Raw genomic sequence first — 14,058 nt, 5'->3', positions numbered from 1 at the left:
CATGTAGATCTTGGGCTTGAGGAGGCCCAGTGGTAGGGCCTGTAGTTCCACTAGTAGAATCTGTAGTTGACAAAGGACCTGTCTGGGACGCAGTTGGCTGAGGATCTGCCATGAGTAATGTCGTGATATCCATTCGTCCATCCTCACTGTCATCTCCAGATGAGTCATCTGAAGAGTTGTCTTCTGAATCAGAGGGTATAGACACCAAATACTGAGGAGGAGGATCAGGATACATTTTGTCCTTGCCTTTATCAATCTTTCTTTTTGGAGGATGAGATTCTTCTGAGGAAGAAGGACTCTTTGGTTCATATCTGGTAGGTGTTGGAGTAGGTCTGAACAAAGGAGATGGGTGGTATGTAGTTAGAGGTGGTTCATATGAGTAGTTAAAAGGGCCGAAATGGGAGTAAGCAGGTTCAGGAGTAGGAAGGAAAGGGTTATGAGACAGCACTGCAGAAAATGGGTTGTAAGAGACAGGAGTCTCTGTTAGTTTATGCAAATCTGCTTCAACTTGGGCCAATTGTTTTCTCAGCTTTCTAATTTCTTGTTCCTTCTGGTTAAACTCCGCGCCAAACCTCCTTTGCTGGATTGAGGATCTCAAATCTTTGTCAAGCTGGGCAATTCTACTCTGCAAGTCTTTATACATATTCTAGGCAAATGAAGTGAAAGAATCGACCTTCTGATCAATATGTTGAGTTCTAGTGAGGACTTGATCAATCTTTGAGTCAATTCGTTGTAATATTTTGTTCTGGACAGCTGTATTCCTCGTCTGCCAATTCAGAACTTCTTCAGTTGTAAGCATACTAAGTTTTCCCTTTCAATAATATTATCTGAAGTTTTCTTCTATAACTTTCTAAACCTTTCTCTTTTTCTTTGAAAACCTTTGAATGTGTATCTTACTCTTATAATCAAAGATACGTATGCTCTATCATTTTTAATTTATTGTTTTGAAAAAAGAAACTGAAAAAAGTTATTTTGTGATATACTAATATAAAAAAAATATTATTATTTTAATAATATATCAATTCTTAAATAAATAAATATATACATCTCAATATAAAAGAAAATCACTCAATGAGTAATCCTACATATTTGGAGTTATTGTCAATTGCCTGACTTATTTATTATTATTGTTATTTAAAAAAAAATTCTCTTTATATATTATTTTAAGCTTTTGTTGAATAATTCAATAAAAAAAAAATTTGCATCTGCAGGTGATGGTGGAAAGATCAGAAAAGAAAGCCGAATTGGAGACCCCATTGGAATGCAGCGTTTGAGTTGTCAGCTTGATATTTGATTGAAAAGCTTGTCAACTCATTGCGGCTTTTGCAGGGTTTTTCTTCATTGGAAGAGTTTTCCACGTCAATTGTCACCCACCAATTTTTCTTTTCATCATTTTAGAATTACACAAATATATATTTATTAATTTGTGGATTTATTTATGTCATTAGTTACGGATTAATTTTCAAAAAAATTTTTTTTGAAGAAATTCTAACAGCAATCATCAAGATTTGCATTTCAAAGTCCAAAGGGGCAAATTACACATACAAAAATTAAAATATATATATATATATATATATATATATTATTTATTTAGAAAATAATTTGATTTGTTAATAATTTATAAAATGTGGAACCGTTAGATAATTCTTTGATTTCTTTTAAATGATTATAAAAATTTAATTACACTGAATATAATTTTATAAAAAGTTTTACTTCAAATTAAATAATAATAATAACAGAAATTATATTAATTATTAAAAATTTAAATATAAAATTTAAAAAATAAATATAAATATTAAAAAATTAAAAGACAGATAAAATTAAAATTTATTATTGTTGAATTGGTTAATTGAAGATTGGTTAAATATTAAAAAGTCAATTTTTTAGGACTATAAAAGACACTTTCTTATATTCTACAGTCACTAATAATTACCTCTCTACTCTTTAAAATTGCTATTAATCTCTCATTTTAAGATAATCATCTAATTTTAATAAAATAATATTAATTAAATTAATTTTTTAAAAATCAATTTAATTAATTATAAATAAATTAATTAATTTGATATAAACAAATACAAATTTACCCAAATAACACAATCATCAATACTAAAATAATGACTAATCCACACAAAATAACAATGGCATCCAAAGATAACCCATAACAAACAAGCCCACAGAGGCAGCAGCTCTTCAGTTAGCTTAGACTTGATTTTACAAATCAGCTTTCTAGTAAGTGGCTTATTGACTGTCCAGATCCTTTATTTTCTGTTGTTTCTTTGGATGCCCTCAGGCCCTTATAATGCTTTCCATGCAATTCAAAAGAAGAGAGGCTTGAAAATCATGCGCCACTATGACAGTCACAAAAAAGATCATGCTGCAACAAGGATACAAGAACAACCCAAATCTAGCCAAGAGACTCGTCTTCCAAGTTACCACTCATCAATGTGGCCTATGGGATTGAGTTAACATGGCCTCCAGCAGTCATTCTTTGGCTGAATGTCTGAGATATCTGTCTCCTGAGATTGGAGCTCTAGCTCGACACCAACAGCTCTTCCATTAGATCTGGACTGCCTTGCACCCTTGTTCTTCTTTTAACTTCCAATTCGATCCCCTTAATTTGCATTCCCTGACACCAAAATAGAACATATAATTCATTGCATTACATGAAGGTAAAGTGAATGACCAGGCTACATTCATCATGCTTCTTCTTTTAACAAAATTTAAAAACCAAACCCTTGCCAAATTAATTTTTGTTTTTATTTCATTTGGGAAATTATAGAGTTAGGTCCAGAAGTGGAGATTAGGTAGAATCCTATGGAAGACATTACTTTGCCAAAATGGAATAAAAAGAAACAAATATACATATTTATATAAAATATAGAAACCATAAAGTTCATGGCTTTATGACAAAATTAGAAAAATGAATTTGTATTGGGTCATGTTCATGAAGAACCTTTAAAGCCGCTAGTAGCACTACAACTAGTAGGGACTAGGGATGCAATCTTCACTTCTTTCATGGATCATGTGTAGACTCTGCATGTCTATCTATACATAGACATTGCCCTTCAACTCTTATGAGATTGAGATTGATCAAATCTCAATTAATACAAAATTTAATCGAAGAATACTCATTATTATTTAAAAAAAATAATTAATTTAATAATATTAAAATCATATTAAAAGCTGTAAAATTTTAAGAAAGACTTCAGGCTCGGTGTCGGAGGGCGTAAGGAATGCGGTTTAAGACGCGAAGACCACGTTGCCTGTCAACATGAAAACAATTGGAAAACAACACAAGCTCAGGATGTTTTTGTATTTTCGTTTTATTTATTTATTTATTTATTTTTAAACTGTTAAACGGTCATTTTGGTCTTCTGTTGAAAAAATATCAGGCGCTGTATTAGTAAGCCTGAAGGGTTCGGTTCTCATCTACTCTCTAGCTTTTCTCCAGGGCTTGCTTTCGAGCTCTCAGGTTTGCTTGGAGACAAAATTGGCGAGGCAAGTTATGGCAGAAAGGGTAAAGAAGGAAGCGGAAGACGGAAATTTGAACAAAACGGCATCGCTAGGTGACGAGAACCTCAAATCTGCTGAAGATGAGGACGTAACCCTGGCTCAGTTGTCGCTTCATCCTTCTAGTCCCAGGCCTAGACCTCTTGCTTTCTCTTCTTCGGTCTCTATCTTTCCCTGTATCTCTGTCTGATTGTCTCTGTCTATTTGGTTGCCTGGAAATGTTTGGTGAGGGAAATGATACCTCAGATCTCGTGTTTTGGTATCTGTAGAATTCAAAACGCGAGGTTTCTGAGGTTTTTCCTGTGTTCTGTATTTACCCTTCCCGTTCGATTTCCGGCGGCTAAACTTAAATGCGTTAAATGCTTCATTGTTTTCTTCTGTTTTCAATTTTGTGTTTCGATTCCTGATTAGCTGTAGTTTTTGGTTTGGTTTCAGGTTCAGAGCTTGGAGAAAACTGGAAAGCGTGTTAAGTTGAAGAGAAGATATTCGGATTCCAAAATTAAGCACGTAAGTCTTCTTCTTCTTCTTCTTCTTCTTCTTCTTCAGTTTTTAAATCTTAATTGTTGTTTGTTGTATCGAAGCTTAGTTATTGTGCATTGAAAACTGCACCTGTAGTTTTAGAGCTTTTTACAGCAAACATTATGATTAAGGCAATGCCTGTCAAGCTTTTCTTAGCTCCTTTTAGTGCTTTCCGAGGCATAAAGCTGGATGAGTTCCTAAAATTTTTCAAATCTTGGAATCGTTATTCTTGCTGAAACCAAAATGACCTAATGTAGGAGTAGAATTATAACCTATAGTTCATAGTTCTTTTGTTAGTGTTTTTTGCTGTTCTAATAGATCCTGCTTCCTTCCAGAATTGTTTTCTGCTTGGATTAAACTCTTCATTCTTTGTAGAATTAGAGCAGACAGTGTAAAGCGTATTTAGATGACATAATGTAGCTTAGCAAACGCTCATAGTACTTAAGATGACAACCCTATGAGCAACTAACTTCTGTAGCTGTATAGAGTTCTTTGCGTCTCTTTCTGCAACATTTGTCATGGCAATATTTAACATTTCTTTTGGGTACCTCTACAATTTCAGATGCATGATACTCTCCCTCGGACTTCCTTTTTCATGTCTGTCATTATGTTTCAATTCATAATATGTGTGCTTGAGTGGTTATAACCAAGCTGAGCTGGAATGAACACATTAAACTGAATCTACATGAACTCAATGGCTAAATGGATGTTGCCATATGAAAGGATGCTCTTTTTTGGTCTCCTCCCTCTCCTCTCACCAAGACAGATCCTCTGTCACTTGATTTACATGGTTGTGCTCTAATTTACACAAATTGCCCACTCCTGACAGCTTTCTATTCGCATGATGTATTTTGTGTCTAAACCAATTTTTAAGCCCGCTTTCTTTCCTTTCAGTGTCCCACTTTTCTGAAGCTGCATAAACTGTTGGTTCCTCTACCTTCTGTTTTTCCTTCCTTCCCTCCTTCCTTCTTTCTTTCAAATGGTAATTTTTCCTCTTGTCATTCTGATTCTGTGTGGGCTAAACCCCAGTGGAAACCTTTATTACTGTAATAGAACGAGAGTTTTAATTCAATGGTGTTGCAGCTCATGTTGTATACTAATGGGAAGTTTGACAAATTCTTGAACAGGCAATGGCAGGTCATGCAGGGAAGTGTATCTGGTCAGTGAAGATCTGAAATGCTTTTCATGTATTTTAATTTTAGCTATTTGGTTTTTGAAAATTTTAATCTTATAACAGTTTCTTTCTGTGTTTTCATGAAGCTGTAGGCAAAATAAGCCCGCAATTGATAGATTGAACACTCCAGGGCAAGTTAAGTCATCTGCCATGATTCGAGCAGAGGAGGTTCAGTCAAATCTGGAATCAGCACTCCCTAGCTTTGTGAAATCTTTAGTTAGATCACATGTCGGTAGTTGTTTCTGGATGGTAAGCTTGCTGAATGCATGAACTTGAGTTAGATTGATAACCTTGTCAAAAGAAACACTGGTATAGATTTATTTATTTATTTATTTATTTTAATAATAGGGGCTTCCTGGACCATTCTGTAGAGCACACTTGCCATATGAGGACACAATTATCACTTTGGAAGATGAATGTGGGAAAGGATTCAGGATGAAATACATTGCATATAAGACAGGGTTGAGTGCTGGTTGGAGGCAGTTTTCTGTTGCACACCAATTGCTTGAGGGAGACGTGCTGGTCTTTCAATTAATTGAACCTTGCAAGTTTAAGGTGATAATTTGAAGTGCTTTTTCTATGTTCATTTTGAGCATTCATCTAGCACATCTTGTACGGTTTTTGTTCGCTATGGAAGATATACTGAGCATAACATACTGCTATGTCATATATAAATTACAAAGTCCTATGTACATTAGCATCAATTATGGTGGCAAGTCAGACATGTTTGGGTGTTGTTCTGGAACTCACAGCGCTATCTCATTGAGAGTGTGTATTAATAATGCACATTATCTTCTTGGAACCAGATTGAGAAAAAGCACAATGAATGGAGAAATTAATTATGTTTTCACTGATTTGCAACCAATAGTTGGCAAGTTTTTGGTTGTAGAATTGAATAAGATAGGGGAGAAGCCAAGAAGGCAATTAAGCATACCTGTTATAAACGTAAGGGTTTCAGGATTATGTTTTGTGCAATTCATAGTTCTGTTTTCCGAAGAAAATGTAACATTAGGAGAAAACTGGAAGCCCAAAAAGATAAAGAGTTTTCTGAAGCAATTCAATCAATTGTCTAGGTTAGAGATACTATGAATACTGTGAAGTAGATATAGCAGGATCATCCAGAAAAGAAACCATTAATCAGGGGTTAAGGTCAATAGAGGCAAAAATTTCATATGAAGGATGACCATAATTTGCTATCAGGTAGATGGATTATTCATGTTGGGAGCTTAGAAGAAACTGCTACCTGTCTGAAGTCCAGCTGATCCCTTTGGAATGCTCAGCTGGATCAGTTTCTTATATGTCTGTGTGGATTAATCCACAGTTTTACCTCTTTGCGCTTTTCGATTTATAGCTGAGCATTTAGCAGTTGTTAATTGGCAGAGTAGTAGTTCGCTGAAGCTTATTGTCTAGCTCACTCCATTAACCCTCAATGTAGACGGATAATTGACCTAGGGGACAAATTAGGGATCCTAAATAGCCTGAACTTAGGCTTGCTCAAATTGAAGACTTCTTACCATGGTGAAACCCCAGAATGTTCTTGCTTAACCATTTATTAGATCTAGTCTCATTTATGGATTGTCAAGTCTGTATTACCAAGATGCTGTATTATCAAGTCTGTATTACCAAGGTCATGTTTCTTAAGTCCATTGAATTAGGATGATGATTTGTTCCCAGGATGTTGCGCTTGGGAATATAAAGGTTCAAGATTTCACGCTACAATGAGAATAAAATTTGGACATAACCAACTGGATTTTTATGTTCCACCTTTCATGTGGTCGAACCAAGGTACTTGGCTTTATCGCTCAACATCTTGTCTAGTTCATTATGACTTTTGCCACTGTGACAATCTGATTGATTGACATTGCCAGTTCTCTGGAATTCTATCTTACCTGCTTGACTCCCCGCTATTTCTTATAGGTAAAATTTAATACACTGATCATCCCACCAATGCAACTTACATGAAATAAACATGCAAGCATGTTAGAGAGAACTAACATGAGGGTATTAAACATGACCTGAACTAATCTTAAATTCACAATTAAATATTCCCTTAGTTGAACATATCCACTACCTTACCAGAAAAAACTATTATAATTATCCAGAAACCTCTCCTGGTAAACCCAGTGGAAATTGATTCCTGTAGTGTACGATCTATGTTGCATGAACTGCTGACTATCTATCAATTTTTTCTTGAGCAATGTGAACAAAAGGTGGATTGCATCATTACTGAGAGCCTTAGTTCTTGTCAAGCCTAGTTTTTAAGTACTTGAGGTCCATATTTAGCAACGGTTATAGAACTCTGAAACTAATATTTATCTACAAGTGCGTAGTCATTTGTGCATGACCATCTTATTAACAAGAATGAAGGATGCTTAGGTTTTTGAGAATACATAGAAATGTTATTGTCATGTATTTTATGCTGTCCGATTTAAGATATTAGAAGGATTAGGATCACATCCACTCCATAGTTGCAATGATAATGATGGTAGTATTCTCAATGGATTCCTTGTTTGCAAATGTTATTTTCCAGAATTGCATTTCATGCCCTAGCATCCAGAAAAGGGGTGAAAATTGAGCATTGGCCTCTCATTTTTATCATTTTGGAGCTATAGAAGAATGAAAGAGGACAGTTCCTAGAGTTTTTGAAAGTGCCTCCCTAAAGAACTTTGGATTTGTGGGCAGGCAGGGAGGAGATAGTCAATAGTCAAGGAATTTGAAAGTCTGCTTATATTTTTTGGGTACCTTGATCAGAGTGCGTGAATGAATGGGATAGATGTTCAAGTTTTACATGAGCAAGGGAGCTGCCAAAGTAGTGGCTGTCTATGTGCTGAGGAAGGTACCAATTGCAGGGACACTTTGCATATTGAAGCGTGCATCATGGGCAGGAAGCAAACACCAATGTACTCTACTTTTGGACCAAACAATTCTTAATGAGGCAGTCATGAGGTGAATAGCCTGCACAGATTGATCGAGGCAGTGGTGCCAGGGAGTCTGTCGTAAGACCAAGCAAGCCACTCTCTTTGCAGGATCTGGAATATTTTATAGAAATAGAAGAGTAACTATAATTGCAAGACTATATTTGGTATTGTGTCCTTTACATTATTTGCTTCATTCTATCAGAGTTGGAGGAAGTTTTTCTTAGTTGAATGTGTTGGATTGCTGGTTTCCCATTTGATTTCATTGTGAGAGAGAGACACACACAGAGAGAGAGAGAGACAGAGAGAGAGAGAGAGGGGGGGGGGGGGGGTGAAGAAATAGGCAGAGTTCTGACATCATATTTTCTTGTAGTTATATGCATTGTTCAAGTCCTTGGTCCATGACAAATATAATTAATTTTGCAGGTTTACATCATAAGGGCAAATGATTTGACTGAAGTGGATGGGGCTTTGGGTCTACTAACTTTGGTTCCTCAAATGAAACAAAATGATGCAGGCAAGTAGGTTAATGTCTTTGTCTCCCAATTTTAGTATCCTATGTATGTATGTTCATATTAATGAATCCATATTGCTTTTGGATTTTTTTTTAATTTTTAAAATAGATAATGCCGAAATGGTGACTGTACCTTGTAAAAGTACAAAGAGGAAACGTCCAAGGTCACTTCCATTAGCTGTTGTCCAAAAGAGACATAAGAAATCTGGCAGGTCAAGAATATTAGTTCCAAAAATTGGGCAAGTAGCTGAGCAATCTGAAAATGACAGTGAAGAAGTTGGCTCAGAAGTTCTAGAAGGTTTCAAGTTATCCTTGCCTGCTATTCAATTCGAAAATGTCAAAGACTTTGAGAATTTCAACATTCTCGTTGATGGACTAGTTCTAGATTCTGAATTATCAGAAGATGTTCGAAGGAAATATTACCAGCTCTGCTGCAGTCAGAATGCTTTTCTTCATGAAAATCTTATCAAGGGCATCAATTTTAAGTTGATTGCAGGAATCATTTCTGAAATTGTTAATATCGCTGATGCCATAAGAGCTTGTAACCTTACCACCCCACGGAATGAATTCAATACTTGGGACAAGACACTGAAAGCCTCTGAACATTTTGGGATGAATGTTGGATTTTTACGTGCCAAGCTGAGCCAGCTTGTAAGCCTTGCTTTTGATTCAGACGGTGCCACAAAGACTCGTAGGTATATAGAAGCTAGAAGCGAACAAGTGCACGCAGAAGATGAGATAAGAAATCTTGAAGCAAAGCTTGTGGAATTAAAGGCAGCCTATGACAAGTTTGGTGCTGATATTGAGAGTCTCAAGTCAAAAGCTGAAAGCTATGAGCTCAAGTTCCAGGAAGAGGTTCTTGCTCCATGGTGATATATCCTTAACAATATGTTATTAATGTATTTTATCTTTTGTTTGCTTTGTTTCTCTTGTACTCATAATCTTACACCGGTACTTCAAAACAAGAAGGAAAAGTGGGATTTGTGTGGATAAAATGGGATGATTGCTTGAGAAAAATGACAGGTATTATCATTGCAAACAGCCAAACACTGTTGTAGCATTCTGCAACGTTTTAGGATTCAATATGTAGACGTGCTGTAACATTCTAGGACTTTTTAAGTGTGAAAACAATGCTGTAACATTCTTGAGCATTATACTTAGAAACAGTGCTGTAGCGGTGCAATTTTAGGCCCAAGCCCCTTGAGGATTATGATCCCGGAAGTTGCAAAAGTTGGCAAGGTAGGGGATACAATGCGAGACTGTAAAATGCTGTGTTGAACTGTTTAAGATTATGGGTCAAAGCATCTTTTTCCATGATTACAAGGAGCATTCAATAGGCAGGGTTTAGGCATGGGCATTATATGTCTGTTAGGTGTACCAACCAACACCAGGGAGGATCTCACTTCACCTACAACATCTATTATTTGACGGAATGCTTGAATAGAAACTTCCAAGTTCCAACAGCTTGAGAATTCTTTAGATCCTATGAAACCTTCACTTTGTCTACTGCACAACAATGCTTATTGTGGTCTTTGTCAGGATGGATATATAAGGGTTTGAACAGGCGCCTAGCTAGCTTTTGTATGATTTTGAATGGATTTTCCATGCACCCGTCTATCTGATCTGACAATTTGCAAAAGGTGTAATTAGTCAAATGGAAACTCAGAGAGTCCCAATTAAAATTCTTACAACCCCAACTTTCTCCTGAATCAAGAAAGCCCCTATTATTTAAAGTTTAAACTGTGAATATATATTGATTTACAGATTCCAAGCATTCTCTCATAGCTATGGAAGTTGAGATGGTACTTTGGAGAAACAACAACTAGCTTACACGAATCAATGATCCCTGCTGGTGGATGACACCACCAATGAACGACTTGATTGTAAGCCTTTCCTTTACATATTTACAATCATAAATATTTTTTGGATAGCGTTCACATCATAATTATTTATATAAAATACAACACTGTATTTAAAATTTAGACTTTTAAGTGATTATATTTTACTTTTTTTTCTTAAATTAATTTTTTTTATCTCGTCTTACTCATTAATATAGATCTTATCGTTGAATCACGTAATTTTATATTGTTTTTCTTCTCTTTTTATACTATATAATTATACTATTTTGTGTACTTTAAATTTACATGTTTGTTATCACAATTTTACAAGCCTATTTTAATTTGTATGAAGTTTCTTCTAGGATTGATATATATAATTTGATTGGGTATATATATTAAAAATAAAAACCAATATTTGAACAAAAGGTCAAAAAACTCTTCATTAATTTGTAGCACTGGAGAACTTGTTCTTGTAGTTGTAGTAAAAAGATATTAAGAATCTCAATCTTTCAACTTTTGAAAGGCAATAAAGGAATATTTTACATATTTCAAAAGATAACGACATGAAAATGTAGATCCAACTCATATAATTGAAACCACTAGATGAACAGATCCCAGTTTCTTCTTTTTTTTTCTTTTTTTTTTGGAAATAAAGAAAAAAAAATGATGAGCTGAGAGTACAGATCTATCAATCAGTGCATAACAAGATACAAGAGGTTTTTAAACAGCAAGCATTTTGTGCAAAAAGAAAAACAGCCAAAACACCAAACTACTTCTGGGAGATCCAAAGGAATAATAATGACAATAAAACTCCAAAAACACTAGATAGAAGGTTAATCAAAAGCTTGAAAGGAACCAACTTACATAGATTATTAAGAGCCCTAAATTTATCCAAACCTCTGCTAAAAATATACGAAAATATCATCACCATTTTCCCTCTCCTAAAAAAAAATTGCTCTACCCTCTATATCCCAATCTCCACATCTCTGTGATGACTTGACCCTCCTTCTCTTAAAAGCTCCTGCAACACAGAAAGCGCATAAACCCAAATCAGAAAATTTCAAAACAAATCAAGAAGGGTTAAATTTTTAATCCTAGACTCCTTTTATCTAACCTGTGAATTCTTTCCAACAAGCACCTCTTCATGAACAAACCCAAGCCTTCTACCTTCACCAACTCTCTCCACAGACCCATCACTCTTGTCAACTTTTTTTGAGCCAATGTGGCTTCTCTTGAGACCCAGAAGACCTTTCCACCTTGTTGAACCCTTAGGTGGCCTGAGTGACACTTCATGACCTTCATACTGATCATCATCATTGACGAGAAGCTCATCTCTGATAGTCCTTTGCATTTGGCTGTTACTGCCATTATCCTTGAAAGGCAAGAGTCTACCTTTGAAGAAAAGCTCATCAGCACTCATCATGGAGTAGTTAGAGACAGAGAATTCGAAGTCAGTGGACACTGGGGCCTCTGATCTTGAGCTCCTTTCTTGGTTGATTATCTGCTGTGAATCAAGAAAATCATTGGAGAAGGAGATTCTTGGGCTCATTGGGGGGCATTGACCTTTGTGCTCGGAGTTGTACATGTCTAAACATGCCATGAGAATTCAAAACAACATGGGAAGAAATGAGAATGAAAGCACAAAGAAAACCCTATTGAATTCTATAGTGGACCCTCAAGCACTGTTTCAACCCACCAAGTAGCGTTTGTATTTATATCAAGCAAGGGAGAAGGAACTCTAGCTAGGACTGTCTCTTTCGAATTCATGCATGGCGAGCCCATGATGTGATGGTTTTTGTCATGATATACTGATTTGCAGTCAAGGATGCCCCAGTTTTGAAGTCATAGTCAAGCATTGTAAAGTTTTCAAAATTGTTTCCATAAAGTGTAATTAAAAAAAAAAAATTGCTTCTATCTTCTATTGAAAAAAACAAGAAAAATAAGTTTCCATTGGGAGCCAAATCCCCTTTGCGTGCATACATATTTAAATGATGCATGGGGTAGGGTAATTCCAGGAAGGTCCTTGGAATTAATGTATGATAGAGTTCATGCATGATTCTCATGGTTAAAATATAGTAATATCCAATTGTTACACACTTATCTCATAGTAAAAGATGATCTTCTTTATTTAATTTTTCTTTAAAAAATTCTATATTACTCCCACCTCCGCTTACTCTTACCTGTCACTTTTGAGAAGTTTTGTCCATAATTATTTATTGTTTAGAGAAAATTAAAGATACTATTTTTTTTTTTCAATTTTACCCTTATTTGTATTAAACTCAATAATTATATATTTAAAATTTTTTTTTAAACCCATCTTATCACTCGATTTTTATTTAAATGAGATAAAAAGTAATTTAATTAAATTAAAAAATATTTTATTATAATTTATATAATTTAATTATTTTTTTAATCATCATGAAAAATTTTAAATAATAAATAAAATTAAATGTACAGAGAAAGTAATATCATTTACCATTTTAAATAATAATTCATTTAGTCTTTATAGATCAAAATTTAGCTGAGAGACATGAAAAGAGTAAAGCTCTTCTTTCATCTTCCTTTGCTTCTTTTGTGGTTATTAGGAGAGACTGAAAAATAAATGATGAAATTGAAGTGAAAGAATTGGGACAGGCAGAGAAAGAGATAGTAGATGAAAGCAGTTGCCATTGCAGGGATAGAAAGCAACAGGAGCATTAAATAAGGAGGGAAGGGAGGATTAGGGTTTTTAGGAAGTAAAATGGTTTTACTGTTTTCAGCTAAGTTATTACTTTTAGGAGAAAAGAAGAAGTGTCTGTGAGACACAGTGCCACAGAGTCCAGAAGGGTTGGGGGGGTCGTGCATTGGCCATTTTGACCAATGTTTGACTTGTAAGTAAATTACCAGTGAAATGAGCTGGCGATGCCGACCCATCATCGGGACCACGTGATCCCCCTTTATCAATATTTTATTTTATTTTTTTATCTATTTTATTTTATTATTGAAGATTAATTTAATTTAATTTAATTACCTATTTTTAGCCTATATATTGAACTTATTTAAGTAGAAATGTGAAGATTTAATTTAGAATTTATTTGATTGGGGTAAATAAATTAAAAAAATAAAATTTCATGAAAAGTGTAAAAAGAGTCTTATTTAATTTGTATTATCAAATTAACTTTTCTAAAAATTGGGCATTCGATTTTTTTTTTAAGAGAAAATAATTTATAGAGCTTATAAGTTATACTTTTGTAATTAAATATAATGAATTTATTAATTTATTTTATAATTTATTATATTTAAAATTATTTTATAAATATTATTATATTGAATCGAGTATGTAACTAAATAATTTAATTAAAATTCATTTTTTGATGAGTCCAGTGGCAATTATGAGGCATTTATGTCTTCTTCCAACTAGTGGGTTACTGCACAAGAGGGATCACGTGGGCACGTGCAGCGACCAACCTCAGGCAGTGATTTTTTTTTTCCAAGTCCTCAGGCAGTGATGAAAGGCTTTTGTTTTGTTCCAAGCAGAAATATTTCTAATCATTCAACTATGAAAAAGCAATGTTCAATCTCTTGTCTTCTTTTCCTCAACCTGAAAAC

General features: G+C 34.6%; 2 protein-coding genes across 3 annotated transcripts; one reads left to right on the top strand and one right to left on the bottom strand.

Moving 5' to 3' along the window:
* Positions 1 to 3,244: 3,244 nt before the first annotated feature.
* LOC110668562 (B3 domain-containing protein Os01g0234100) lies at positions 3,245 to 9,673 on the top strand. Of its 2 annotated transcripts, none has more exons than XM_021829868.2 (7): positions 3,245 to 3,670; positions 3,946 to 4,017; positions 5,157 to 5,188; positions 5,296 to 5,452; positions 5,552 to 5,758; positions 8,545 to 8,635; positions 8,742 to 9,673. In XM_021829868.2, exons 1-7 carry the CDS (start codon positions 3,506 to 3,508, stop codon positions 9,503 to 9,505), a joined length of 1,488 nt encoding a protein of 495 aa, XP_021685560.1. In that variant the 5' UTR covers positions 3,245 to 3,505; the 3' UTR covers positions 9,506 to 9,673. The 2 variants fall into 2 exon arrangements, with proteins under 2 accessions (XP_021685560.1, XP_021685558.1); XM_021829866.2 differs by having other exon boundaries at positions 3,246 to 3,670; positions 5,290 to 5,452.
* A 1,587-nt stretch (positions 9,674 to 11,260) lies between these two features.
* LOC110668597 (uncharacterized) lies at positions 11,261 to 12,147 on the bottom strand. The gene is made up of 2 exons (XM_021829925.2): positions 11,585 to 12,147; positions 11,261 to 11,491 (listed from the first exon to the last, which is right to left on the bottom strand). Exons 1-2 carry the CDS (start codon positions 12,068 to 12,070, stop codon positions 11,435 to 11,437), a joined length of 543 nt encoding a protein of 180 aa, XP_021685617.1. The 5' UTR covers positions 12,071 to 12,147; the 3' UTR covers positions 11,261 to 11,434.
* Between the last annotated feature and the right edge of the window lie 1,911 nt (positions 12,148 to 14,058).

The sequence above is a fragment of the Hevea brasiliensis genome, chromosome 10 (assembly GCF_030052815.1).
Source record: "Hevea brasiliensis isolate MT/VB/25A 57/8 chromosome 10, ASM3005281v1, whole genome shotgun sequence".
Lineage (NCBI taxonomy): Eukaryota > Viridiplantae > Streptophyta > Magnoliopsida > Malpighiales > Euphorbiaceae > Hevea > Hevea brasiliensis.
The sequence above is the reverse complement of the archived record's forward strand: the minus strand, read 5'-3'. Positions and strand labels throughout refer to the sequence as shown.

What these genes read in the sequence shown, in the direction of transcription:
- LOC110668562 (XM_021829866.2), top strand. Translation starts at nt 3,506, where the DNA reads ATGGCAGAAAGGGTAAAGAAGGAAGCGGAAGACGGAAATTTGAACAAA. An exon ending in CTCTTGCTTTCTCTTCTTCG is followed by an intron (nt 3,671 to 3,945) that starts GTCTCTATCTTT and finishes GTTTGGTTTCAG; the next exon opens with GTTCAGAGCTTGGAGAAAAC. An exon ending in TTGAACCTTGCAAGTTTAAG is followed by an intron (nt 5,759 to 8,544) that starts GTGATAATTTGA and finishes TTAATTTTGCAG; the next exon opens with GTTTACATCATAAGGGCAAA.
- LOC110668597 (XM_021829925.2), bottom strand. Translation starts at nt 12,070, where the DNA reads ATGGCATGTTTAGACATGTACAACTCCGAGCACAAAGGTCAATGCCCC. An exon ending in TTGTTGGAAAGAATTCACAG is followed by an intron (nt 11,492 to 11,584) that starts GTTAGATAAAAG and finishes TCTGTGTTGCAG; the next exon opens with GAGCTTTTAAGAGAAGGAGG.